Source organism: Ailuropoda melanoleuca, chromosome 9, assembly GCF_002007445.2.
Source record: "Ailuropoda melanoleuca isolate Jingjing chromosome 9, ASM200744v2, whole genome shotgun sequence".
Classification (NCBI taxonomy): domain Eukaryota; kingdom Metazoa; phylum Chordata; class Mammalia; order Carnivora; family Ursidae; genus Ailuropoda; species Ailuropoda melanoleuca.
This window is the reverse complement of record NC_048226.1, coordinates 5,423,351-5,450,076: the sequence shown is the minus strand read 5'-3', so window position 1 is coordinate 5,450,076 and position 26,726 is coordinate 5,423,351. Positions and strand designations below refer to the sequence as shown.

Here is a 26,726-nt window from a genome sequence, read left to right as displayed (position 1 = left end):
ATTTTCCACACTACATGATGGCCACTGCTGTCTGAGCCTCATCTCGAAAGGACAGGGTCAGAATACAGTGCCTTCCAGCTGACAATATTCAGTGTCCACAGGAAGTTGCCTCTGCCCCCATCATTCCTGGTGCATCATAGGCCCTAGCAGTTGGTGTGTATGCCCTGTTTGTCAGATGCCCCTTTCTCCAGGCTGGCAGGAACCCAGGCTGGGGTTTGGAGAACTCTGGCCTTCTCCTGGCCATCTTGAGGGGGAGGAGGGCTTCTTGGCCAGGCTTCTGGCCTGGTGCCTTGCAGAACCAGGCAAGAACTGCCCACGAAGGCTGGCGGGGGGCCGAGAACTCGTTGTCTTCCCTTTAAACAGACACAGGCTGTGTGTTGAGATTCTGGAAACATCTGACCTTTTGCAGAGCATCTCAAGAGTTGGGGGGAGGAGGGACGGCCAGAGGGAGGTCCCTCCGTTTCTGTAAATGCTTTAACCCTTTCCTCAGAATAAAGCAGCCCTTAACAACAAAAACAACAACGAAATAGAGACCAGTTTTCAAGGAACTAGAAAGATTTGTTGCACCTGTTTTCCTGCTTTGGGGGGTGGGGTGGGCAGCGGGTAGATCACCCCTGGAGGCACAGACTTTTAGCCCACAGACCTCCTGCACCATTTTCTCCATTCCTGGCCTCAAGGACAGGAGGCCCAGAGGCAGGAAAGATGCTGGAAGGGGAAACAGGGCAGTCCCACCAGCCCTGAGAAGCGGCCCTACTGGAGGGCCCCACCCCCCACCCCCACATCGGGGCAGGACCAGAACCTGCTGGCCACAGGACAGAAGCCAAGCCAGATAGGCATGTCCCATGCTGTCACGAAGCCCTCATTTCGTGGGGGAGTGGCCTGGGACCAGTCACCAGCACAGATATCAAATCCAGTAGTTGAGTGAAGCACTGGGAGAAATGGACAAGCAATGCTGAGCCTCCCTGGCGGGGCGGTGGGGGGGGCTTAATTTAGGAAGGTTTGGGAGCTTTTCCAGAGGAGAGGTTTGAGCAGGAGTTTAAAGCTTTGCCACTTGAAGACTGAGCACAATGAAGAATCTTTGCACCCTAGACCCTAGGGCGGACCCGCATCATCTAAATGTGTGTTTTCACATGAACCCCCATGTGATCTCTACACACATGCAAGCAGTGCTCAGAGTTAAACAAGGAGATACCCATCTAGGTACAGCTGGAAACTGGAAGAGAACCTTCCAGAGAGAGCCCTGGGGTGGCAAGGGGCTTGCAGTGGGATGTGGAAGTCAAGGAATGTGTGTGTGTGTGTGTGTGTGTGTGTGTGTGTGTGTGTGTGTGTGTAATTTATTTTTTAAGTGGGAGAGATTTTTGAGCATGCTTAAAAGCTATTGGGAATAAAGCAGGGAAGAGGGAGGGTGTGGGACACAAAGTACAGGGGAGGGGATGCCGGGAGGAGGGGCAATTCCTATGGGCAGCTTCTCAACCCCTGCTGCCAGCTGGGGTCGCCTGGGAGCTTAAAACAATACTGATGCGGGGCCTGCCCCCAAAAGACTCAGATTTAAATGGTCTGCAGGTGGGGTGCCTGGCTGGCTCAGTCAGTAGGGCATGCGACTCTTAATCTTGGAGTCTTGAGTTCAAGCCCTAGGTTGGCGCTAAAGCTTACTGATGGAGACAGACAGACAGACGGATAGATAGATAGATAGATATGGTCTGCAGGTGTAGCCAGCTTCCCAGTGATGGCAATGGTGCAGCCAGGGTGGGGCCCCTCTGCTGTGGAGGAAAAAAGGCCAGGGGGGGAAAGGTGATGGGTTGGAAGAAGATGGGTCCTCTCCAGCTGGGTCTCCCTTTCCGGTAGGGCCTCAGCTTTAGACTTTTTGTTTTTTGTTTTTGTTATATTCGACAGAGAGAGACAGCCAGTGAGAGAGGGAACACAGGCAGGGGGAGTGGGAGAGGAAGAAGCAGGCTCCCAGTGGAGGAGCCTGATGTGGGGCTCGATCCCATAACGCCGGGATCACGCCCTGAGCCGAAAGCAGACGCTTAACCGCTGTGCCACCCAGGCGCCCCCAGAATTAAAGATTTCTGCCCAAGGATGGCTACACTGACAGGGTTAACAGATGACGAGATTGGGAGAATATATTTGTGATATCCGAAGCTGATTAGAGGGGTGCCAGGCTGTCTCAGTCAGTGGAGCATGCAACTCTGATCTAGGGGTGTGGGTTTGAGCCCGACCTTGGGCGTAGAGATTACTTAATGATAAAATCTTTTTTTTTTAGATTTTATTTATTTATTTGAGAGAGCAGAGCAAGAGAGAGAGCACAAGCAGGGGGAGAGGCAGAGGGAGAGGGAGAAGCAGGCTGCCCACTGAGCAGGGAGCCCATTGTGGGACTCGAGCCCAGGACCCTGGGACCATGACCTGAGCTGAAGGCAGACACTTAACTGACTGAGCCACCCAGGCGCCCCAGTGATAAAATCTTTAAAGCTGACAAAGGACTAATATCTAAATTCAGAATATGCTAAGAACCTCTGCAAGTCAGTAAAAAAAGATGGGACTCAAATGGGGGAAAAATGGGCAAAGATGTAAACAGGTGATTTACACAAGGAGAAATTTAAAAGCTAATAAACAGAGGGGACATTAAGATGTATTGGGAATCAGAGAAATACAAATTAAAGCAGTTGTTAGCAGGTTTAGTCGTAGGAGCCCCAAACTTCCAAAGCTGGAAACAACCCAGGTGTTCATCAGTAGGTGAGACAAATTGGTATTCATACCATAAACACTGTTTAGTGATAAAAAAGAATAAATTGTTGACATAACTCTCAGAAATATTTTGCTGTGTGGAAGCAACCAGACACAAAAGAGTACGTAAGGTACAGTTGCATTTATATGAAGTTCTAAACAAGGCAGCAGTAATTAATAAATAAAAATCAGATTGGTGGCTGTGGGGAGCAGGGAGGGGAGAGTGAGAGCAAGGGGCACAGGGAACATTTTGGGGTGATGAAAATGTTTTGCATTTTTATTTGGATTGTGTTTACAAGTGTACATATGTGTCAAAACTCACAGAAATGTGCTTGTCAAATGTGTTAATATTATTGAATTATTAAGGTTAATATTATTTTTATTTGGATTGTGTTTACAAGTGTACATATGTGTCAAAACTCACGGAAATGTGCTTGTCAAATGTGTTAATATTATTGAATTATTAAGGTTAATATTAATTATACCTTCTAAGGTTTATTTATTGATTTTTAAAATTTTTAAAGATTTTATTCATTTATTTGAGAGAAATCATGCAAATGAGAGAGAATGCGAGCCGGGGCCGGGGGGTGGGGTGGGTGGTGGGTGGGGAGAAGTAGATTCCCCAAGGAGCGGGGAGGCTGACACAGGGCTCAATCCCAGGACCCCAAGTCCTGGGAACCCAAGATCACGACCTGAGCCAAGGGCAGATGCTTAACCGACTGAGCCACCCAGGCACCCAGGTAAAGTTGATAAAAAACAACATTATAGGGGTTCCTGGGTGGCTCAGTTGGTTAAGCATCTGACTCTTGATTTTGGCTCAGGTCTTGATCTCAGGGTTGTGAGTTCAAACCCCATGCTGGGCTCCATGCTGGGTATGGAGCCCACTTAATAGATAGATAGATAGATAGATAGATAAAACAAGGTTATAACTTTATATCATTTAGATTGTAAAAATGATACAGCTGGATAATGCCAGGAATTGGGAGGGTCCAGAGGTCCACAGCTGGTGGACTTTCAGAGAGCAAGTCATACCATGTGAATAATCTCAAAGAGAACTCCCACAAGGTAGGGAGGCCAGAAGACATTCACAGAAGAGTTATTTACCAGGGTGGGGAGTTGTGGCGATCTGGGTGTCCACTCCTGGGGAAGTAGATAGATAAAATGTGGATGCCCACCACAGGGTATACTCCATAGCAGCTGGGAGCAGTAGATTAGATGTACCCAGAGCAGCATGGGTGAGTCTGAGAAATAAAACACTAAGAAATTGAATGAGGTATATAAGAAGGTGTTATTTATGTAAATTAAAAATACAAAACAATCCAAGTAGAAATGGCCCAAAGACATGAACAGACATTTCACCAAAGAAGAGGTGCGGGTAGTGGGCCGCCTGGGTGGCTCAGTCAGCTGAGCATCTGCCTTCAGCTCAGTTCGTGATCCCAAGGTCCTGGGATGGAGCCCTGGAGCCCCAAGTCCGGTTCCCTGCTCAGTGGGGAGTCTGCTTCTCCCTCCCCCTCTGCCCCTCCCCCTGCTTGTGTGAGCGCTCTCTCTCACTCTCTGTCAAATAAATAAAATCTTTTCAAAAAAATAAAACCTATTTAAAAAAAGAAGAGATACGGATGACAAGCACCTGAAAAGATGTTCAACATCATTAGCCATCAGGGAAATGCAAATTAAAACTACAATGAACTATCACTATATACCTATTAGAATGGCTGAAAAATAAAACAGTGATAACACCAAATGCTGGCAAGGATGTAGAGAAACTGGATCTTTTCTGTATTCCCGATGAGAATGTAAAACGGTGCAGTCACTCTGGAAAATAACGTGGTCATTTCTGATAAAATTAAACATGCACTTACCGCAGGACAATGGTAGCCTTGGGCATGTATCCCAAAGAAAGGAAACTTACAATCATACAAAACCTGTACGTGAATGCTCGTATCAGCTTTATTTGTAATAGCCCCCAACAACCTGTATGTATCGTAAGGCCATTATGGTTAGTAAGAAAAGCCCATCTTAAGAGGTTTTATTTATATAACATTCTCGAAATGACAAAACAATACAGATGGGGAAGAGATTAGAGGTTGCCAGGGCTGAGGGATCAAAGGGGGGGGCGCGTGTGACTATGAAAGGGTGCCACGAAGGAGACCCTTTGTGGTATTGGAACATTTCTTTTTTTTTTTTTTTTTAAAGATTTTATTTATTTATTTGACAGAGATAGAGACAGCCAGCGAGAGAGGGAACACAAGCAGGGGGAGTGGGAGAGGAAGAAGCAGGCTCATAGCAGAGGAGCCTGATGTGGGGCTCGAACCCATAATGCTGGGATCACGCCCTGAGCCGAAGGCAGACGCTCAACCGCTGTGCCACCCAGGAACATTTCTGTATCTTGACTGTGGTGGTGGTTTCACAAATGTATTCATGGGATGGAATAGCATAGAACTATGCACGCACGCATACAAACACACAAATAAGGGCATTATAAAAATTGGTGAAAACTGAATGATAAAGTCTGTCGTCTGTTTAACAATATCATATGGATGTCCATTTCTTTGGTTTTGCTATTGCACTATAGCTATACAACATCACCATTGGGCGGGACCTGGGGGAAGTGTTTGCAGGACGCTGTGTACTATTTTTGTCACTTTTTGGGAGCCCACAATTATTTCAAAATGTGGAAGTTTTTAAAAAGTGTATGCATACAATTCTACAATGCATTCTGCAAGAATGCGTAGGAACAAAGGCATGTATATTAAACATCTTAGAATAGGAGCCTATGGGGGGAGGAGAAGGAGGAGGAGCAGAGCGGATAAAAGGAAATGAACAGCTACATTAATCAAGGGACACCGTGCTGACCAATGGGGACCCTGTGCTGGGAACTGAGGTGATTAACTCAAGCCTTTTTGCACCTGAGGTCCCACAGCCAGAAATGGAGGTGGGAGTGGGGGAGGGGGATCAATAACATTAAAGATAAGGTCTGTTTTCAATGCATTAAAGATTTTTTACTTTTTTCACTAGAAGGCTGGAAGAAGGTTGGCGGTGGAGAGGCAGGAAAAGAGGGACAAGGAGAAGGGGCGGAAAAGGGAGGGGGTAGAGGAAGTTAGAAAGGATAATAGGGAGAGAAAGAAGTAAGGGGAGGTTGTGGACAGCATTCTTTTCCTGAGGGCTTTGGGCTGGTCTGGGGACCGAAAGGGTCACCGTTGCCTAAGGCCTGTGGAGCTCTGAGGCCCCATGTGGGGGGCCTAGATTCCAGGAACTCCTCTGAGCAGCTCTGGTTCAGACAGACACAGTGTGCTCTGTGGTGGGAACTCGGAGGTGCTGAATTTTAGCCTCTCCTCTTCGCTCCCTACCTTCACTATAAATGCGGCATGTTTCACTCCGAAGTGTCCACTATGAGGAGGAAGGCAGAATACAAAACACAAAAAGAAATAATTGAGGGAGTATGCAAAAGCTTATGGATGAAGATGCTTATAGGCCCTTACTTAACCATGATGAACGATTAGAAACAAGGGTGATGCCCAGTAGTGGACCTGGTTGAAAATGTATGCTACGCTCCCGTGATAGAATACATTAAAAATGAAGTTGTGCGAGGATTTTTAGTGTTAAGGGAAAGTGTCTGTGATATACTGCTGTCCTGGGGAAAAGTGATAAGAGGGTATGCACTGAGTAATCCTTTTTCTAAAAGTTGGGTTTTTTGTTTGGGGTTTTTTGGGTAGGTTTTTTGTTGTTGTTGTTGTTTTTTGTTTTTTAAGTAGGCTCCAGGGCCAGCCTGGGGCTCGAACTCACACCCCGACATCAAGAGTTGCATACTCCACCATCTGAGCCAGCCAGGCGCCCCCTTTTTCTAAAAGTTTTAAATGTAAACTATGCATAGAAAAGAGGCAGGATGGTCACCAAAATATTAACCCAGTAGACCTAACATTTGTGAGCTTTATTGCATATAAATTATTTCTCAAAAGAAGCTTTAGGAAATATTAACGCAGGCTGCTCTTAGCGGCCACTCGAGTCATTCTGGTCTGGCAGGTGAAATTATGGGTGTTTTTTTTCTTTTTTAAGGATTTTATTTATTTACTTTAGAGAGAGAGAAAGAGAGCAAGCGTGAGCAGGGAGGAAAAGCAGAGGGAGAGGGAGAGAATCTCAAGCGGACTCCCCAAGCCCAATGTGGGCTGGATCTCAGGACCCTGAGATCATGACCTGAGCCAAATCAAGAGTCAGATGTTTAATGGGCTGAGCCACCCAGGTGCCCCTAATTATGGGTATTTTTCATTGTGTTTTCTGTTTTCCAACATTTTTGTAGTAAATATGTAGACAGGCAACAAAAGAACCACTCTTTATCTGTTTATGGGGGAGCACTACCTGGGGAAGTCTGGCAGCCCCTTGGACGGAAGGCAGCACTGGAACAGTGGGGCAGGCACTTAAGCCAGGCCTGGCCTGCCAGGTGGGGGAAGAGGCTGACACTTGCCCTCTGGTTTCTCCATTGCCTTGGCCAGCCAGCTCTGGCCGGCTCAGCCACTTACACGCCCAGAACTGGTTGTTTCAGGAACCGCCCTGAGAGCTGCTGTTGCTTTCCTGGAAGATAGAGCCAGGATGCACGGCCCTGAGAGGGACGAGCCAAGGTCACTTGATAAATGCTGGATATTTATAACCATATCTCTCACCCCTCCCGCAGATCTCCTCGTTTGGTTTCACTCTCACAGCGTGGCCCATTGCAGGTTAAAGGACGGGGTGAGCAGTATTTACCGCGGGCGGAGACGTGGGTGGTTTCGTGGAGGGTGGCTCTGAGCTCGGCTCTCACTTGCCTCTTACTGGAAACAATACTGCCATTATTGAGAGCTGACCATGTGCCAGTTGTGTGCCTACATAATTGCATTTCTCACCACAACCCTGTGAGGTCTCTGCTGTTCTGCCCACTTTGCAGATAAAGAACTGCAGGCTCAGAGAGGTTAAGGAGCCCGCCCTAGGTAACACAGCCAGTTGGGTGGTAGTAGATCTAGATAGGAGTCCAACCCCCTTCCGCCGGTTCCAGCTAGCGAGCCTGCCCCCTGCGGGGCCCAGGACAGGCGAGGCCCGGCCTTCCAAGGTCGGGAAGGGCGCAGCCCCGCAGCCCCCGAGGGCTGGCGAGCTGTCGTGGGGTCAGGTCCCGACTGGGCGAGGCGGGCACAGCGGCGAGGGCGGAGTGGCCGTCCCCGCCCGGGGCGGGTGGCAGCGGCCGGGCCCCGCTGGCCAGCGGGCGAGCCCGAGGGCGCCTCCGGACGGTTCCCATAAACAGGGGCGGGGCGGGGCGGGGCTTGGCCGCAGCCCCGCATTTCCGGGGACGCCGCGCCGGACGGAGGGTGTTCGCGGGGACCCTCTGCGTCCCCCGGGAGTGCGTCGGGCCGGCCAGGCAGGCGGGGCGAGCCTGGGGCGGTCCGGGAAGAGGAGCCGCGCCGCAGAGGTAGCCCTGCCGTGGGCGGTGGTCGCGCGGGAGCCGTGACCCTCGCAGGTAGGCTCTGGGGGCTGGGCGGCCGCGAGCCGAGGCCCGGGAGGGGGCGGGCGAAGGCGAGGCAGCCGAGGCCGCCGCCGCCCCCACTTCCCGCCGGGCCCCTCTCCCGAGAGGGCGCCACCTGCAAGCTCTGACGGGCACCGGCGCCAGCCACTGGGGGAGCTTGTTGCCATGGCAGAGCGGGAGGCTGGGCCCTCGTTCCCATGGTCACCTGGGGCCTCTGCGCCGGGTCCTCTTAGCGGTGTCTTAAACCTGCTCCCTATTCCCTACTCCCTACCCCCAAATCCGGAATGGGGAGAGAGCAGGAATCCTGGCCCGGGAGAGACATCATTTGGGATTTGGAAAAAGCCTGGGCCCTTCCTCGGAATGGTCGTGCTGTGGCCTGTGGATTAGGCTTTTGTCATGGCTGTTTCTGTCTGAGTGACACGTGGATATAGGGGTTAGGAAGGAAAGACGTTGGGATCCTGGAAATGAGGCTGATCTAGTGGCCACTCTGGAGTCGTTCTGGTCTGGCAAAAAGACTCAGAAGCCCTCCATCCCCCCGGGGAGGGTCATCAGCCCTCTGCTCACATTTCCCAACCTGATGTGAGAAGGTAATTCGATTTAGGGATCACAGGATTTTTGTAAGAGTCAAATGCCGCAGGAACGGTGAAGCGCAGAATTTAAAAAAAAAAATTTTTTTTTTCCATTGATGCTGTAGAACTGGAAGAGGTTTAGGAATCTACCTAGTTCCACCTCACTTTCATAAGAAACTGGACCCAGAGAAGTTAAATTACTTCCCAAGATGACAGTGGGTTGGGAAGGGTCAGCATTTGAGGCCAGCATCCTGACTTGCAGGCTATGGCTGTTGCCTTTGGTGGTTATTTTACTGAAGCTCAGGGAAATCTGGTATAAGTCCCTTTGCAACCCTGGGGCTGAAGCTTTTGGTGACAGGTGCCTAAAGATGGGCCATGGAGGCTGGAGCCTTGGGGAGAGCTGAAAGAGCCCTTCTCCCTCGCGTAGGTCTTGTGCCTTGGGGCTCTTACTCTAATGTATTATCCGGCAGGATTGCCTTAAATAAATCCCCAGGAGCTGCGCATTCAGCAGCTCTCCAAAATACCGTTTCTTCTGAAGCCAACAAATCTGTTCAGACTGAGCAAGAAACCCTTTGGCTGCCCTAAAGCCGGGAAGTGGGACTTCCCACATCAGTGAGGTGCCTTTTCCTTTGAAAAGGTTAAGAGGGAGGTGGGAAGAAAGATCCAGGAAGGAACACTTGAATGAATCATTTGGAAATGATTCGAGGCAGTCAGAGCAGAAAACTCACGTATTCATTTATTAAACATTTACTGGGGAGGCACTGTTTCCAAGCTTTGTACTGGGGCAGAAGATTAAAAACCTGTGTTAGGCAGGCCTGGTCCCGACACTCTAGAAGCTTGTAAAAGAGATGGCCAGAGAGGGATGTGATGTGTAACCGAGCGGTTCACTAGAGCACAATACGTGCCTTAATGGAAATGTGAGCACAGTGCAGCGGGAGCCTGGGGAGCCGCACCGGAAATCAGCTGGAAGCAGCGTGAGTCTAGCCTGCACCGCCTGGGAGCACTTCTGGGGCTCCGCCAAGGGGGGCCTGGCCAATACCTTTGTTGGGAGACAAAGGAATGAGTGAGTGAAAGTGTCTAGACAAATGTGGACCAGGAAGGGGATTCTCCAGAAAGGAGAGTTTTAGGGATCTGATAAACTGTAAACTCCATGAAGGCAGCTGCCTGTCCTTTTCTGTCAGCTTCAACAGCACTTACAAGGTAACGTGTGCAAGAAAGATGTGTTGAGCGGATGAAAGAAGGAAGGAAGGGAAGAAAAGAGGGCGGGAAAAGGGGGAGAGGAGGAAGGAAGGAAAGGGACAGAAGTTTCTATGATCAAGAGGAAGATGGCTGTAAGTCGAGACAAAACCCTGGTTGAAATTCTAACTCTAGGTGGAGTATCTGTGTGGGTTCTGGAGTCAGATCTGGATTCTGGTTCTGCTCCTGACTTACCCACTTATGTGACCTTAGGGAGTCCCTGAACCTCTCTGTGCTTCATCTCGGGAGTGGGGATGTAATAATTCCTATCTCACTCTATTGTGAGAATTACATAAACGATTGAACAGAAAAAGCTCAGCACAGTGCCTGCCTCAATGAGTAGTAAGTATTCGGTAATAGCCTTAAAAACATCAACTTTGCTTTAGGTGAAATAGTTTGCCAAGCAATTCATGTCAAGGTTATAAAACTACTCCAGTATGAGATATAACTTCTTTTTACCTGATAAAAGCTAATCGTGAAAGGCGCCTGTGTCTGCAGATGAGCACCCCTCGAAGAAATGGTTCTTCACCGTTTTTTGTAGGGGGAAGGGAGCAGTGATCTTTTTGAAATCAGATGAAAGCTCTGATCCCTCTCACCAGAGACGACATACCATTCTTAGGGTTCACAGCTCCCTGAAGCTCACCCTTGTGGTCATAGGCTGTCATGAAAGAACTAAGGCAGGATTCACAGAGGAGGAGCCTGGGAAGAGCAAGGTGGGCCTGCTCTCGTTCAGGGGGTTTGTGGGGTCCCTGTGGAAACCACAGCTGGAGGAGCTGGAGCTCTGCCTATGCAGTTGGGTGCCTAGAGCCCCTCCCAGAGCCCCTCCCACTTGGGGCTTCATAGTTACTCCGGCTGGTGCTTCTTCACAGTGCGTCGGTGGTGCTGCCAGGACTTCTGGGCCAGGGTGCCTGGTGTGCACGATAATTGTCCAAGCACGGATCTTTGGTGTCACTACGCCAGCTCTGTGAGTGTCGTCTCTTGATATGACTGCTTTAGGGTGTGGCGGGTGGGTACACCTCCCTCCACCATGGCAAACAGGGCAGTAGTACCATCTTTGGAGCTGCAGGAAATCTGTGGACCCTGCCTGTCCATCTCCCACCACCCTGATGGGCGTGCCCGTCTTGGCCCACTCTGTAGGAAGCACTGGAACCAAAAGCAAGGCGATCTCCTTGGGAGAAAGAGTGGCAGCCACTGGGTGACCCGAGGTGAGCAGGAAACTACAGGGGTCAGAGAGCCCCTCATCTTTGGGAAGGGAGAACCTTGGGCTTCCAGAAAGGAGATTAGTTCCTTGGGGTGGAGGAAGGGCCCTGACCTGGGCCTTCTTTCCCTTTTGGGGTCTGGAGCTCAGTGTGGGATTCAAGGAGGAAGAACTTGGTGGCAAATGGGGAAATGAATTCCTGATAAGCCAAAATGGAAACCAAGCTTTCCTAGATCCTTGGAACATCTACCTCCCACCTGAGTGGATGCACTGGTGTCAGAGGAGAGTCCCTGAGCTGTCACTGTGCCTCTTCTGGGTGGCAGGTGCCAAGCATCAGCCAGGCCAACTACCCAGGCCCTCTAGGCCCCCACAGTGAGCAGGCCTGCAGGCCCAGGCAGACAGCCCCTCTGAACTGGTGTTGAGGGCCGGGGAGTGACAGTGGTAACTTCGTGTTCTACCCTGTCAGGACTGGGACAGGTTGAGCCCTGCTGGTTGCACCACAGCCCTGTGGGGCAGGGGGATCCCCTCCCAGGGAGTGGCCAGCTCAGGCCCCAACAGGCCCCAGCAGGGCTGGCACCGAAGTGAGTGGCAGGCTGTTCGCCACAGCGGGTGCAGCTGGGGCCCGGGCTGGGCAGGCCGGTTCCTTCTTCCCTGGAGAGTTGCATACTCAGCACTGGGCTTGCAGGAGGCAGCTAAACCCCAGGGGAGAGGCCAGAAGGGGGTCCTGGGGCTGGGCACGTGAGATGGTTAAGAGTTACTGAGGTCATGGCAACTTTCAGATGGGGGAGGCAAGCCCCGTCCTCAGGAAGCCTGGCTCTGCTCGCAGAGCGCTCACCGCAGGCTTCTCCTCCAGTCCCCGCAGGTCAGGGACTGTCATTGGTTCTGCTCAGCCCTGGCAGGGACTGCTGGCGTTCCCATCTCACAGATGAGGAAGCTGAGGTTCAGGGACATCGTGCGGCTGGCTGACAGCCCACAAAGTAACAGATGGTGTGGAGATTCTTCTTTGGAAGGGAGAACTGGTGTGCCTTGCCGCTGGATCCTACCACCTACCAGAGCAGAAACCCAGGGACCAGTGGAGGGGTCAGAACCCAGATGAGACCATTTCCTCGTATTGCCAGACTGGTTTTAAAAAGCTGCTAATGGGGCCTGAAGGCAGTGTTGGTGCTGGCCCAGTGAATGCCCTCCGCTGTGGAGGGCGCTGCCCTTGAGGAGGCTCCCAGCCCCCAGAATCTGGAAGTCATTGGCTGATTTAAAAGTATACACAGGGTGTGCCGGCTGGTGTCGCTTCCTCATCAAAATGTGTTGATGCCGCAGCCGAGCCCCTGCCCAGCCCCTGGGGAGGAGACACCAGCAGCATGCCCAGCCAGGGGGTGGGGGGAGCTGCAGCTGCAGGTTGGCATCAGAGGACGGCCCAGGGCTACGAGGGGATGGTGGCAGGGGGCCAAGGCCCGGGGAGCTGGGCCACAGCCAGTGCGTGTCTGTGAGGCCTGGCCAGGCAGCCCGCCAGCAGAGCCCGGGACGGGGAGGAGCGCGGTGCCACTCCAGAGGGGGTGGATGGGACCTCTGGGTTCAGGCTCCACTGGGCTTGGCAGGAGGCCCCTCCCCCATGGCCAACAAACAAAGCAGTGACTCCCAGAGTAGAATTGTGGAAGCTGGAAAGCAAGGTTGCCCTGGGTGGGAATGAGAGCAGGCAGGCCTGGCCGGGGGCCGCCTTGCAGGAGCCGTCCGTGCCCAAGGACAAGGCCAGCCGGCACCTGGGCTGGGCCTGTACTGATAGATGATTAATGAATATTGATTGCTTGAGAAGCTGGCTGTGTCCTGACCATTCCACTGACAGCACCTACCTTGTGCCTGTGCCCACTGATGTTTTCCTTTGTGCTAAGCAGGTTAGATGGGCAATGGGCACATGAGTTTGTTTGCTTTATATTTTTACCCCTGCTTCCCTTTATTTTCTTCTCCCCTTGTAGCCTCTTATTTCTCTTCATTCTGTCCCTTTTCTGTAGCTCTTCTCATTTTTTTTAAAGATTTTATTTATTTGGGGTGCCTGAGTGGCTCAGATGGTTAAGCGTCTGCTTTCGGCTCAGGTCATGGTCTCTGGGTTCTGGGATCAAGTCCTGTGTGAGGCCCCTGGCTCAGTGGGAAGTCTGCTTCTCCCACTCCCTTTGCCCCTCCCCCTGCTCATTTTCTCTCTCTCTCTGTTTCTCTCTGTCTCAAGTGAATAAATAAAGTCTTTTTTTTTTTTTTAAAGAGAGAGAACACAAGCACGGGGAGCTGGAGAGGAAGAAGCTGAGCAGGGAGCCTGATGCAGGGCTCAATCCCAGGATGCTGGGGACATGACCTGAGCCGAAGGCAGACGCTTAACGACTAAGCCACTCAGGCACCCCTAAATAAAATCTTAAAAAAAAAAAAAAAAGATTTTATTTATTTAGAGAGAATGTGAGTTGGGGGAGGGGCAGAGGTAGAGAGAGAGAGAATCCCAAGCAGACTCCATGCAGAACCCAACACAGGGCTTGATCCCAGGACCCTGAGATCATGACCTGAGCCAAAATCAAGAGTCAGACACTTAATTGACTGAGCCACCCAGGCACCCCTGTAGCTCTTCTCGTTTTGTTCTTCTCCCACCTGATCCTATAGATGAGTTGGGTTTTTTTTTTTTTTAACCTTTTGGCTTCTTTGTTTTTTGGTTTTGGTTTTTTTTCCCCCTCATGATAATAGGTATGAAATATGAATTTACATACAGGAAAATGCACGAATCTTAAGCGTACAGCTCAAAACATGTTAGCATTTGTATATACTTGTGAAACCAACACCCAGATCAACATAGAGAACATTCTGGTCACCCTGAAGTTTCCTTCTCTGCCTATTAGGCATGTGCCCCCTAGTCCGAACATCACTCACCGTCGAGAAGTTTCGTTTGGCCCCTTTGTATGTATTCTTGTGCACATTTTACCTCTCGTTTGTGTGTTTTTGTCTTTTTTTTTTTTTTTTTTTTAGATTTTATTTATTTATTTGACAGAGATAGAGACAGCCAGCGAGAGAGGGAACACAAGCAGGGGGAGTGGGAGAGGAAGAAGCAGGCTCATAGCGGAGGAACCTGATGTGGGGCTCGAATCCCATAACGCCGGGATCACGCCCTGAGCCGAAGGCAGACGCTTAACCGCTGTGCCACCCAGGCGCCCCTGTTTTTGTCTTTTTTATATGTGTGTGTTTGTGTGTCAGAGGAAGAGAAAGGGAGAGACTGGGAGAGGGAGACGGAGAGAGACTAAGAGAAGGGACTCCGGGGAGGATGGGAGGATGGGAAGGACAAGGGCGCTGTGTGAGTGTGGATGGGGAAAGAGAGGGCCAGGCTTGACGACTTCATCTTGCTGGCTGAGGGCACAGAAGCATTGCTTTTCTCTTCGTCTCTTTTTATGCTGTCTTTCCAAGCTGCCCCTGAGCTCTTTATAAACCCCAAAGTTCTGGCCGAGAAAAACTTGCCTACATCCAAGAGTGGCAAAGGGGAGCCGGAGACAGAGTGTGCTTGGGAACCACTCTCTAGCCCACAGGAAGTCAGCTCAAATGAGGTTTCTCTCAGTCAGTCATCCTCCTGTTTTTTTCCAGTCTGGGGAGAACAAATTAGCACGCGAACGGAAGAGAGGAGCCCGCAAGGGCCGAGGTGGCCATACTGGGGGTGTGGATTGGAGGGTACTCCTCCGGGCCAACAGTTGGGTGCCTCGTTTTGTCAGCCCTGCTAGAGAGCCATGCTAGGCAGGGGGGGTTCCAAAGATAGGACTAGTCACTGTGCTCAAGAGGCTCGCGACCCAGTTGGCATACGACATACTTAAAGCATTTGAGCAGCCACGAACAGGGTATAATTAACCACCAAGCGAGGCCGCATCAGCCCCTGCCTCCCCTCCTCAGGGATGAGCAGTGCAGCCAGACAGCCCCTGTGTTGCCAAGACACGAGGCACACCAGCCTTGCTGCCGTTTGGGGAGTGAGCTGACGCAGAGATGCAGGTCCTCAGTAGCTCCTCACGGAGCCCGTGCCACTCACCGGGCCCTGTTGCAGGTAAGAGCGGTACGCAGAAGCCGAAAGGAAACGCGGTAGCTAGTACCTGGATTTCAACAAGATTTCTTGCAGTGGTTTCATACAATTCTCATGGATCACATGGAGAAATGTGGGCTGGGGAGTGCAGCGGGAGGACGCAAAGCTGGTTGTCAGCCTGCAAAGGATATTGAACAGGGGCACCTGAGTGGCTCAGTCAGATCAGTTTCCACCCTGATAGAGGTCTGTAGTGGCCCTGGGCGCTGCTTTTGGCTCCGTCTTACCCAATTTCCCCCCTAAAACTTACAAAACACTGATAGAAAACACCTGGAACTTTCCTAGATTAACTGATAGTTAAAACTTTGTGACAGTCACACTCACTCTAACACACACACACACCCTTATTTTTGCTGAATCATTTGAAAGTAGGTTGCAGACGTGACACTTCACCTCTACAGACTCCAGCAGGCATCTCTGAAGAATGATAACATTCCCCTAAAACCACAGTGCCATTATCATACCAAAGAAAATGAGAATAGTGCCCTAATATCTAAGACACAGTGCATCGTAACATTTTCCCCAATTCTGAATGGCTTTCTTTTTTTTTCTTTCAAGATGCCATCAGTGTTCACATATTTCATCTGATTATCGTGTCTCTTTAGTTTGTTGACCTAAAATAGTCCCCTTGTCTTTTTCACCTTTCCCTGGATTGAACTTTCTGAAGAGTCCAAGCTAGTTGTCTTTGTAAAATGCTGGATGGATCTGATTGTGTCCTTATCATTAGATCTGGTTGAACACTGCCAGAAGTGCTCCGAGGACCGATGATGTGTATTTCTTATTGCATCATACCAGGAGGTAAATGCATCAGGCAGTCAGTCGCATTACTGGTGATGCTACTTTATGTATTTATTTTTTAAGATTTTATTTATTTATTTGAGGGAGAGAGAGCACAGACAGAGGGAGGGGCAGAGGGAGAGGGAGCAGGAGACTCCTACCAAGCAGGGAGCCCCATGTAGGGCTCCATCCCAGGACCCTGGGATCATGACCTGAGCCGAAGGCAGGCACTTAACTGACTGAGCCCCCCGGGTGCCCCTTGTGTTGCTACTTTAGACCACTTGGTTAAGATGGCGGCTGCCAGAGCTCTCCCCCAGAGATACATTTTCCTTTTGGTAATTAGTAAGTCACTTGTAGGACAGACTTTCAGACCTCGTTCATATACAGTTTCCCAAAAATCTTCTACCCAGGGGCTTAGCATCCACTGATTACCCTTGCTTGAACACAGACTTTCTGGAGTCTACTCTTTCTTCTACATTATTAGTCAACATTCTTCTATAAAGAAAAGCTTCCTTTCTACCTCTTTTCTTTCTTTCTTTTTTTTCCCCAAAATTTTATTTATTTGACGAAGAGAGAGAGAGCACAAGCAGGGGGAGCAGCAGGCAGAGGGAGAGGGAGAAGCAGGCTCCGCACTGAGCAGGGAGCCTGACACAGGACTTGATCCCAGGACCCTGGGATCATGACTTGAGCTGAAGGCAGACACCTAACGACTGAGCCACCCAGGCGCCTCTCTACCTCTTTTCTTTCTGTGTGTTTTCCTGAGTTTCACTGCAGACTAATGGATTGTTTTATTTTGATGCATTAAAACCCATTACTTCAGTATGCTTTTTGATTCTCAAATTATCTCAAGTTAGTCATCAGGCTGGGCCTACGTCCTTTTGACATGACCCCATTAGTCTTTAATCACTTCCAGCCAACAAAATGTCTCAGGCTCGCTTTCCCCAAGGAGACCTGGTGCCTTTTATTGAGAATGGGTACTACATCTGCTCCTTAGTTTTTTTGTTTTTTTTTTTTTTAAGATTTAATTTTAAGTAGTCCCTACACCCAACGTGGGGATTGAACTTACAAACCCAAGATCAAGAGCCTAATGCTCTACTGACTTAGGCAGCCAGGCACCCGAACACCAGTATTTTTATCAATGACTTGAATAAAGGCTAAGAAATGATTACCAAATTTACTGATGATTCAAAACTGGGAAGGGAAGTAAAATTCTATGATAATTGAATGAATACTCAAAATGACCTCAATAGGATGAAATCTGGACCAGAACTAGTAGATTTAAAAGAGATCAATATTCAGTCTTGTGCTTAGGTTGAAAATGTTAATTGCGTAATTAGAGGTTTTGGGGGAACTCTTCACTAGATCAAAGTTGATATAGGAAAGTAGTTCTGGTTGTTAGCTGACATGAGACAGCAAGCAGTATTCCATGACTCCTGGGTTTCATTCAATCATTCAATAATTCGTGTAGCCAATACATACCGAGGGTCTGCCATACATCAGGCACTGTTCTAGAGGCTTGGGCCATGTTAGTTAGCCAGACGAATAAGCAAAAATCCCTGCCCTCCTCAGTCAACATTCTTGATGCTGGGGAGTGGGAGTAGGTGGGGATTCCAGGCAATAGTGAAAAACCACAAGAAAGGTGATGAGTGCTTTGAAAAAAATTTCTCCAGGTAAGGGGAATATGGGTGGAAGTTCATATTCTTCAAGGAGGGCAATCTTTGATCAAAGATCTGAAGGAAGCAAGGGACTCAATCATGGTAGCTATCTGGGGTACAAGTGCCCCAGGCAGAGGGAGTAGCCAGGACAAAGGTCCTAAGAGGAGCGGTTGGGGTATGCCTGCAGTAGAGTGAGTAGGGGGGAGAGCAGTGGAGGATGCAGAGGGGGTGAGGATGACCCAGGGCTTGTACACCACCGTGAGTCTCTGGCTTTTATTCTGAGTGAGACACGGAATCCTTGGAGGGTTTCGAGCAAAGAGGTGCCATGACCTTACTGGTTTTGAAAGACTCTGGTTGCTGAGTTGAGAATAGGTTGCAGGGGAGCCAAGGTGGAGGCAGAGGCAGCAGTTAGGAGGAATGTGCAGTGACCAGGAGAAAGAGGGTGCTGATAGTGACCCCCCCTCCTTTACTGGGAGGTGGTGAGTGGTCAGATGATGGACTTGCTAGTGGGTCAGATGTGAGGAAATGAGAGGAAAGAAAGTTAAGGTTTTTAGCCTGAGCAGCTTGGAGATGGACTTGCCTTTACATGAGATGGAGAAAGCTCACACAGGAGGAACCCATTTTGGGGAGGGAGAGCGGAGAGATTGGGAGTTTAGTGTAGGACATGTCAGATATGAGGTGCCTGTCTACAGACAGCGCGGTGGAAATGTTGAGGCCATCTGGAGTTCCGGACAGAGGTCCTGGCTGCAGATAGAAGCTTGAGTATAATTGGCTAAAGACAGATTGACACGATTAATAGAGGTAAAGTGTCCAAGGCCTGCAATACTAGAACCGCGGGTGGTTGGTGCTGCCCGCATCCCGTGTGGGATTCTGTGTCCAGGGCTGGGAGCCCCTTTATAAAAGGGGTGCTGCTAGCCTGGACCATGTCCACAGATGGCTGTTGGGATGGTGGAGGTTCAGAAATCACAGAGCATGAGGAAGCCTGGCTAGGAGAGGAGACCTGGGACCGTGTGGGTGCTGTGCCCATCTCCTGACAGCCATCCTGTGGGGGAGGATGTGGCGGACCCTGGGAGTGGGGCTAGTTTTGGCTGGGGGTGAAGAGGAACTTTCCAGCCAATTTCTGGAGAAACCATCACCACTTCCATGTAAAAGACTAGCCTGGCGGGGGTTTTCAAACTACCTGTGACTTGAAGTACAGGTAGAATTACATTTTACTGTGATCCTGTGCACCTTTAGGAAAAGTTGAAACACGTTTCCCAACACTTTCTGATCTTCCGTGATCATTGCACTTCGATATTCCCTATTCTGCTTTTTTTCCTTAAGATTTTATTTATTTATTTGAGAGAAAGCGTGAACACAAGCAGGGCGAGCGGCAGAAGGAGAGGGAGAAGGAGAAGCAGGCTCTGCAGGGAGCCTGGAGCCCCACCCGCTGCTTAGTCCCGGACCCGGGGTCATGACCTCAGCGGAAGGCAGACGCTTATCCGACTGAGCCACCCAAGCTATTCTGCTTTTTTAATGCTGATAGGGACCCACTAGGGGGTCCAGTCTGCAGTTTGACAGCTCCCCAGCCCCCCCCCCCCTCTCAGGAGCCAGGAGGATTGGTGGTGGGTGGACCTTGCCTCTTCTAAGTAGGTGCCTGCGGGATTCCACTCCAGCCTGAGGGAGTACCTCCCCTGGCCAGGCAACGTGCAGGCTGTGGAGGTCAGACGTCCTTGACAGTACACTCCATGTGGTTATCCCACTTAAGCTAATCTTGCTCCGGTCCTCCCCCCCGCCCCCCAGGGTTCGGCTTCGTGTGGACCGAATTCTAGACGTCGATGACCCAGCCGGATACCTAGATCAAGCTGTGAGCCCGTGGTGAACGCCAAGACCTAAGGTGGGTCGACCCGCGCCGAAGTGGGCCTTAGAAGCAACTAGCCTCGTCGCCAGCACGGGCTCGGCCTATTCATTTGGTCACGGGCAACTGGGCGCCAGGAGCTCCTGCGCGGGGGGAGGGGGTGAATGGAGACCAAGGCCCGACCGTTGGGAGGCGCCCAGGGAGAGAGACCACACGTTTTCCCAACCCCACGCGCTCAGGGGGTCGCAGAGGAGCCGGAAGGGGTCGCGGAGGCGGTAGGACGGCCTGAGAGGCGGGGGGAGAAGAATGACGGTACGTTCTCCGCGGCCTTGGCGGCGACGGTCGCCGGACTTGGCGCCCTCCAGGCGCGCACCGAGCTAGCGCTGCACGCGGCCACCCCTCGGGCCTCCCGCGCTGAGAGCGAGGAGGGGGCGGGGCGGGAGCGGAGCGGGAGAGGCGGGGCTAGCCGTGCGCCTTCCTTCACGTAACCGCAGCTCCGCCCCCCAGGTCTGGCGGGAGGGGCTGCAGCTCGCGAGTCAAGTTGAGCCACCTGAGCCGGAGCCCGGAGGACGCCGTCGCTCCCCGCTGTCGGGAGCTCTGCGATGGGCCGGGGGAGCCGACCGTCCATCTCGCGGGGCGCGCTGCCGCCCCGGCCGCCGCCGCTGCTCCTACTGCTCCTGCTCCTGCTGCCGCCGACTCAGGCGCTCGCCCCTCGGATCAGCCTGCCTCTGGGTGAGCGCTGGGGCGACCCGGCGGGGGCGCGGGCTGGGGTCGGGGGGAGGGGAGGCGGTCAGGAGGTGCCTGTGCGGAGGCTGCCGTGACAAAGGAGGGAGGGAAGAGGGGACCTGTCGGAGGCTTGGGGTCCATTAGGACCCCTCCTCCTTTCAGAGCGCTGCGGGGAGGGAGAGAGAGGAGAGGGCAGCACGGGCCCCTTTCTTCCCTTCCTTTAGTGGGCGGGGAGGGGGTCTCTCGCCCGCTCTGTAGTCCAAGCTCGCCGCTCGGTAGGGCGTCCTTTTCGGCGGTGGCACCCGCCACCCCCACCCCCGGGTCTGGCTACCCGCTGGTCCGCCTGCCCATCTGCTTGTCTTTGATGCTGACCAGAGCCAGCCGCCGTGCCGCCCCCGAGGGCGTCTCGGGGTGGAGGGGGCCGTGCTTGCCGTCCCGTAAACACTGGGGTTCTGGTATTCCAGCAAGTCGCAGCAGGACTTCCGAGCCACCGCGGGACAGAGTCCCATCTTCCCTCCCAGCCCTTCACCCTGGCCTATCGGCGCAGTGCCGGCCCGAACGTGGTGGGATCCCTCCGGGGCCCAGGAGCGATCATGCCAGGGATGGGGGCAACTGTGAGACTCACAGGCCCTGGGAGAGACTCCTCTTGGGAGTACCTTTCTGATTGGTGAGGTCTCTCACCTGTCGCTCATGCTTGCTTCTGTGGCTCCTGGCTCTCCCCTCTCCCTACCCCTTTACATCTTGTTGCTTTTCCAGCTTCTCTTTGAAATCAGAGGGACCGGATTCTAAGCCCATTTCTACTACTGGGCAATTAATCCCCTTCTCCCTGTCCCCTGGTTTGCCCATCTGCAAAATGGGCACAGTCGTAGGTACCTTGCAAGGCTGTCTTGGAGATTTCATGAAACTAGGTGAGTTCTGTTTGTGGGTACAAGCTTTATAGGGGGTCAGTAGATGTTGTTTCTCCAAGCCCTTTAACTTGTTAGTTGTTACACTGGGAGGAATAGAATAAAAAATGGATAAATTAGAGGTTGCATATTGAAAGTATACCAGATTTCCTTCTCTCTACTGCCTCCCCACCCCTGAAAGCATTCTGTGTACAAAAGGGAAGAGTATCAGAATCAGCACTTAGATTAACTTAGGGTCCTTGTGGCCCTGAATAACCCTATCTGAAACATTGCAAGACGGTGTCTAGAATATAGCCTGGGTTCAAATCCTGCTTCCACCACTTAGTAACCATGTGACCTTGAGCAAGTTACTTAACTCTTCCTGGGCCTTGATTTCCTCATCTTTAAAATGGGATAATAAGAGCACTACCTCAAGGTTGTGAGGATTAAATCAGTTTATGTTTGAAAAGTCCTTAGGCCTGGGCTTGGTATATGGAAACCGCTCTGTGTTAGCTGGCATTATTGTTACGTGTTAAGCGCAGGCTTCATTCTTGCACATCCTGCACAGAACGAGGGTGACTGCCTGGGGTGGGGGTGGTGCTGGTGTGTTCATTTGACCACAGTCCCTTGGGTGCTCCATCTCATTAAGTGGGGATAAACAAATGTATCCAGACCCAAGCCGACTGCCTTGCCAGTTTCTTATTGTGGCCACAATTCTCTTTGTCCTTAGACCCTCTTAGCTCTGGGAGGAGGGAGATAAAGTGGGAACAAGTGCTCTGATGGGCTCCACTTATGGCCCTGGGCTAGCTCACAGAGCCATAGCGAGTGCAGCAGGTCTTGTGTCCACCTCTGGAACTGGCCGGGGACCACCCAGAGGGTCACTGAAAGGCAGAATTGGGGAGCCGTGAGGGGGAACCAAGAGGGTCTGCTTCCTGAGAGTGGCTAGAACACTTGGTGGTCATTACCCACACAGCTCTAAGACCTGGCCCACTTCCACAAATCTGTGACTGTTGCCAGGCTCTGTCACACACCCAGCATCCCTCGCACAGGTCACTTGGTGCTTTGGTCTGGATATCTGCACCCCTCTCTCCCAGATCCGTATATGTTAACATCCACACTCCCAGAGGGCTGAGGTACAGGTTCACCTGTTGGGACTGGCACAGATGCACTGCGCAGAGGGGTCCCTTGACAGGTTCAAAGCTCCTAGAAATGCAGCTGATAGTCTGCTTTCCAAGCTGTGGCTCCTAGTAAAAGACAAAGCTCCCGCTGTGTTCCTGAGACTGGGTTGGCCCAGAGGGAGCCTCTTTCTCTAGTCCCCCCAAAGCCCTGGAATAGTTAGCAGCACCTAACACCTGAACTCGTGAGCACGCATCCATACTTCACTGATATGCACCACACCCCGAAGGGCCTGCCTCCCTGGACTTCCTCCTGGCCCTTGATACAGGGAGCCCCAGAGGGGAATGCCCTGGTGATAAAACAGGCTCATCATTGGAGCATGGCCGCAGGCACACACAGGCAGTTTCCTGCCTTATCCTTGGGGGCTTTTTAGATGTTCCTGGCAGTGTGCCTATCCTGGGTAGGCCCAAGGTGACCATGGGGACTCTGGGCACAAGGGCCTACGGCCCCTCCCTCACAGAACAGGGAGAGAGGCATGGAGGGAGAGACTGCACCCTCCTTTCCTGCTACCTGTCCTCCCCTACTGCATTCCCACCGAAGCTCCCCAAGGGCCTGGATGCCTAGGGACAGTGAGCTGTGTCTGTGCTTTGAAACAAAGTGTCTAGAAGTGGAGCGTCCAGTTTATGTGTGGGGTCCTTCCTAGGGAACCCTCATTGCTGTTAATCTGCAGCAGACTCCTGGGACCATGACGGAGGGGGTCCCCCATTTCTGGTCTCGTCCAGTGACCAAGAGGGGGAGGGGAGCTGGGGACTCCAGAGCCAGCTAGACAAGGAGAGGCCTTCAGGGGAAGTAACTTGTCTCTCTGGAAGGAATGCTTCAAAGAAGTGTGTGGAATTTTGGTTCTCTTGCCCTGGAAAGTGTAGATTGAAGTTCCAGGACCAGAGGCTCAGAAGAGAGCTGCCGAGTGGAAATAATGGCTCTGGGTGTGTGAGCTGCAAGGCCAGTGCCTCCCAGCCGGGCCGTATGGAAAGAAACAAAGCAAACCTGCTCGTTTGGCTCTTGAAAGTCTTATTGAGTTCCCTTATTTGGGCAATTAAGAGGAGTTATTAATTTCCCCCTACCCCAGAAGTGCCTGTCTGGAAAGGTCTGGACAGAGTGTTTCCAAACCAGATTGGAAATAAATCCATAGGCCTTGCAAACTGCAGTCAACAAAACCCCATTGAGCTGAGGAACTGGGCATTGGCACAAATCAGCTGCCTGTCCTCGGATCCTGGAGTGGACACCCAGGGTCATGGCTGCCCCGAGGAGCCCCCAGTGCAGGCCGCTTTCAGAGTCTTGCTGGCTGGTGACAGGCCTCCCTCCTGGATGTGGCCTCAGCTCCACATGAGCATTTGTCTTCAGCTCTGTGCTGTGGCCTGGCATCTTCATGGCCCTTCAGAACCAAGTGGAAAGAGCTGTAACTATGGGCGCTAATAGCTGGGCTTTGAAGACTAGCTTGCCTCCTAACTGTACCACCTGGGGCAAGCTGGGAATAATGGCAGGACCCATCTCACAGGGCTCTGAGCGGATTACAGGAAATAATGTATGGAAAGCGTTTGGCGCGGTGCCTGGCACGTGCTCCGTCCCCAGTAAAAGGTAGCGGCCTCTCTTCTCTGCGGTGGAAATTTCCTGCCTGCCTCACTTGGTGAGGTTATTTGCATCCATTTGGTTGCCGCTGAGCGCTGGCTGTAGGCAGGCTTTCTGCTAGCTGCCAAGACCGGCCAGGTCAGGGAATGGAACAGTGCAGGTCCCAGCCTCTGCTCTGGGGTGGAAGCCAAGCAAGTCACCCAAGGGGTCCTGCTGAATTTAGTGCACTTTCCAAGGGCTCCTGGTTCAGCTCTTTGAAGTTCTTCTTTGCCCCTAAGAACCTTCTCTGCTTGGGGCCGGACCGCACCTCTCCCTCCACCCTGCTCCTGGCTGGTTCCACACTGCCCTGTGCATAACTCACGTTTTCAGCTGGGTGTTGAAATGCCTGTAGGCCAGCCCAGCAAAACTCGAAGCTTGCACAAGTTTGGGGGCACATCTGGATACACCTGCACATTCATCTTCCATACAGGGGAGACAGGAGATGGCACAGAGCCTGGAGAAAAGGCTGGACTCGGCTTCTGTAGTCACTCTTTCCTTTGTCCCCTTCTTAGAGGCTGTGACGCAACCCCCACGCTGCTCACTGCCTTGGGTGCTCAGGATGGGTGGAGAGACCTCTGATGGGGCCCTCCCTGGGGGTGAGGGGGAAGGGGAGCTTCTCTCAGCCCTCCCCGCCCCTCTTCTTGCTTTCTGTCCTCCCAGCCAGGCTCCCCTGTGTCCAGGATGGAGAGCGGCTCACGTGGAGCTAGCCGTCTCGGGACAGATGCCCGAGGTCCCGTAAAGGCTCCACCCCACCTCTCGTCAGGCCACAGGCGAGCCCTTTTCTCTGTGACTAGCCCCGTGCAGTCTCCCTGGTCCTTTTTTAGCTGCTGCTCCTCTGTGAGCCTCTCTGGTACGGGGCAGGACCGCCTCCAGCCTTTAGGTGGCACGGCTGGCATCCTCACATTTGTGTTGCGGTGTTCAGTGCTTAGAAGAAGGTGGAAAGTAAAGTAATAGGTATAGAACTACTGTGGGCACCAGACTGTTAGTTGTCTTGTTTCGCCCTACATGGTGGGTAAAGTTATCCCCATTTTATGGACAAGACCCCTGAGGTTCAGAGAGGTGAAGTATTTTGTCCAAGGCATATGGCTCTGGCCCTGAGATCTGACGTGTTTTCTGTGGGATCTCTCTGGTCTGCATTGATGGGTCCTCTGAAACGCCCATCTTGACAGTTAGTAGGGTTCAGAGATGGGGGCATGCTGTGGGGAGGGGGTTTCGGTGGGTCCAGTAGGCAGAAACCTCTCATTTTATCATAACTCCTACTAAACAGGGGCCAAGTGAGCAGGCTCCCCTCCTTTTGGCCTCCCCTTGTTCCTCCTCAGAGAGGTGCTAACAGAAACAGGAAAGAAGGCGCCCAGGATGGGGCACCCACCATGTGCCGGGTGCTGGAGATGGCATTGCTCCAGCCCGTGGGGAGACCGGGGCTTGGACTAGCTAACTCACATGGTCAGGCTCATGCGGCTGGGAAGGTTTGGGGTCAAGCCGTGGGCTGCAGCTCTCCGCCTCGAGAACCACATTCTCTCTGTTAGAATAGCTGCCTCCAGCTCCAGCTGAGAAATGCGGGAAGGCAGCAAAGTGGCCCAGCTCGCCCTTGAATAACTGATAGGTTACGTGTGTTCATCTGGTAAAGACACGAATCGAGGTCACTCCCCGGATGGGCACAAGCAATCCAGCTGAGGCTCCTGATGGTATGGCCACAGTTGAAGATACGGTCCACCCAGGGGACCGGGAGCAAACATCTCAGACACAGGTTTGCACCCTGGGGGGCGGCAGGCCAGAGCCAGCCCGGAAATAGATTTTCTTTGCCTTCCAAATGTTTTAGGAAATTTTGATTAGTTGCTGATGTTTAAAACTCAGGAAATGTAAGGTAAAAATCCAGTTTTCCAGCTCTTCTGAAGATCTGGCGAGGCTGGGCCCCCATTCCATTTAGCAGCCTGCGCTGGGGCTGAGTACCAGCCAGCTCTTCAGGGGGGTTCCTACCTATGGGTGGCTGGAACCCCACCTGCCCTCGTCCCCTCTCTTCTGCATGAGTGGGCTTTTGGGGTGGCCAGAGTGCTGGGTGTTTACTCAGAGCGAGGGTGGGGAGGAGGAGGGGGGGGCCTGGGTAGGGTCCATCCTGACGGTTGGCAGCCCCCTAACCTGGGAGCGGGACTTGGCACTTCTCCACGCTGCATTTATCTGGCCTTTCCGTGTTCAGAGCTGCACAGCTGGTCAGTGATAAGTCAGGACTTACAATGGGCAGTGTGGCTCCCCTTTGCACCCCTCGTGACCTCTCTCCTGTCAGCTGTCATGCTTCTGTCTGGGCCCTGAGCTCCCAGGACTGAGTGGTCAGTGCCTTGGGGAGAGGGCCGAGCAGGGCAGTGCCCCTCAGACACACTCTGGTGAGCGACAGGCCTCAGGACCTTTAGGCTGCCCTCTTTGAATCTCGGACCTTTCCCTGGACCAGAGTACCTGAATTGGGACTTAGCATTCATTCAATGACCTGTTTCTTGAACAACTCCTTAGACCTTACTTGGCCAGATGGTACACATTCCCTGCTTCTCAAGGAGCCCTCGGCCGGGTGGAGGAGACAGACACAGAAAGCCCGTCAGCAAACCATGTGGCCCGGGCACCGTGAGAGGTGTGAAGGGCAGGTGGCAGGCGCAGAGAGGGGGCCTTTGCCCAGCTGCGGATTCAGGAAGGCCTCCTGGAGGAGGTAAAACCAAGCTGAGTCTCAAAGGATGAGTAGGAATTGGTGAGAAGGAAGGGCGTTCCAGGCCTGAGTAGAAGAGGAGGG

The 26,726-nt window shown here is 52.2% G+C and overlaps 1 protein-coding gene across 1 annotated transcript in view; it reads left to right on the top strand.

Annotated features, from left to right (window-relative positions):
- Window positions 1–7,747: 7,747 nt before the first annotated feature.
- The window catches only part of SEMA4B (semaphorin 4B), a 35,177-nt gene continuing 16,198 nt past the window's right edge, over window positions 7,748–26,726 (top strand). The window contains exons 1-3 of the mRNA XM_034668892.1: window positions 7,748–8,203; window positions 19,508–19,601; window positions 20,070–20,294. Of these exons, the coding sequence (XP_034524783.1) occupies window positions 20,165–20,294 (130 nt within the window). The 5' untranslated portion in view covers window positions 7,748–8,203; window positions 19,508–19,601; window positions 20,070–20,164. The remainder of the gene's footprint in view (window positions 8,204–19,507; window positions 19,602–20,069; window positions 20,295–26,726) is intronic.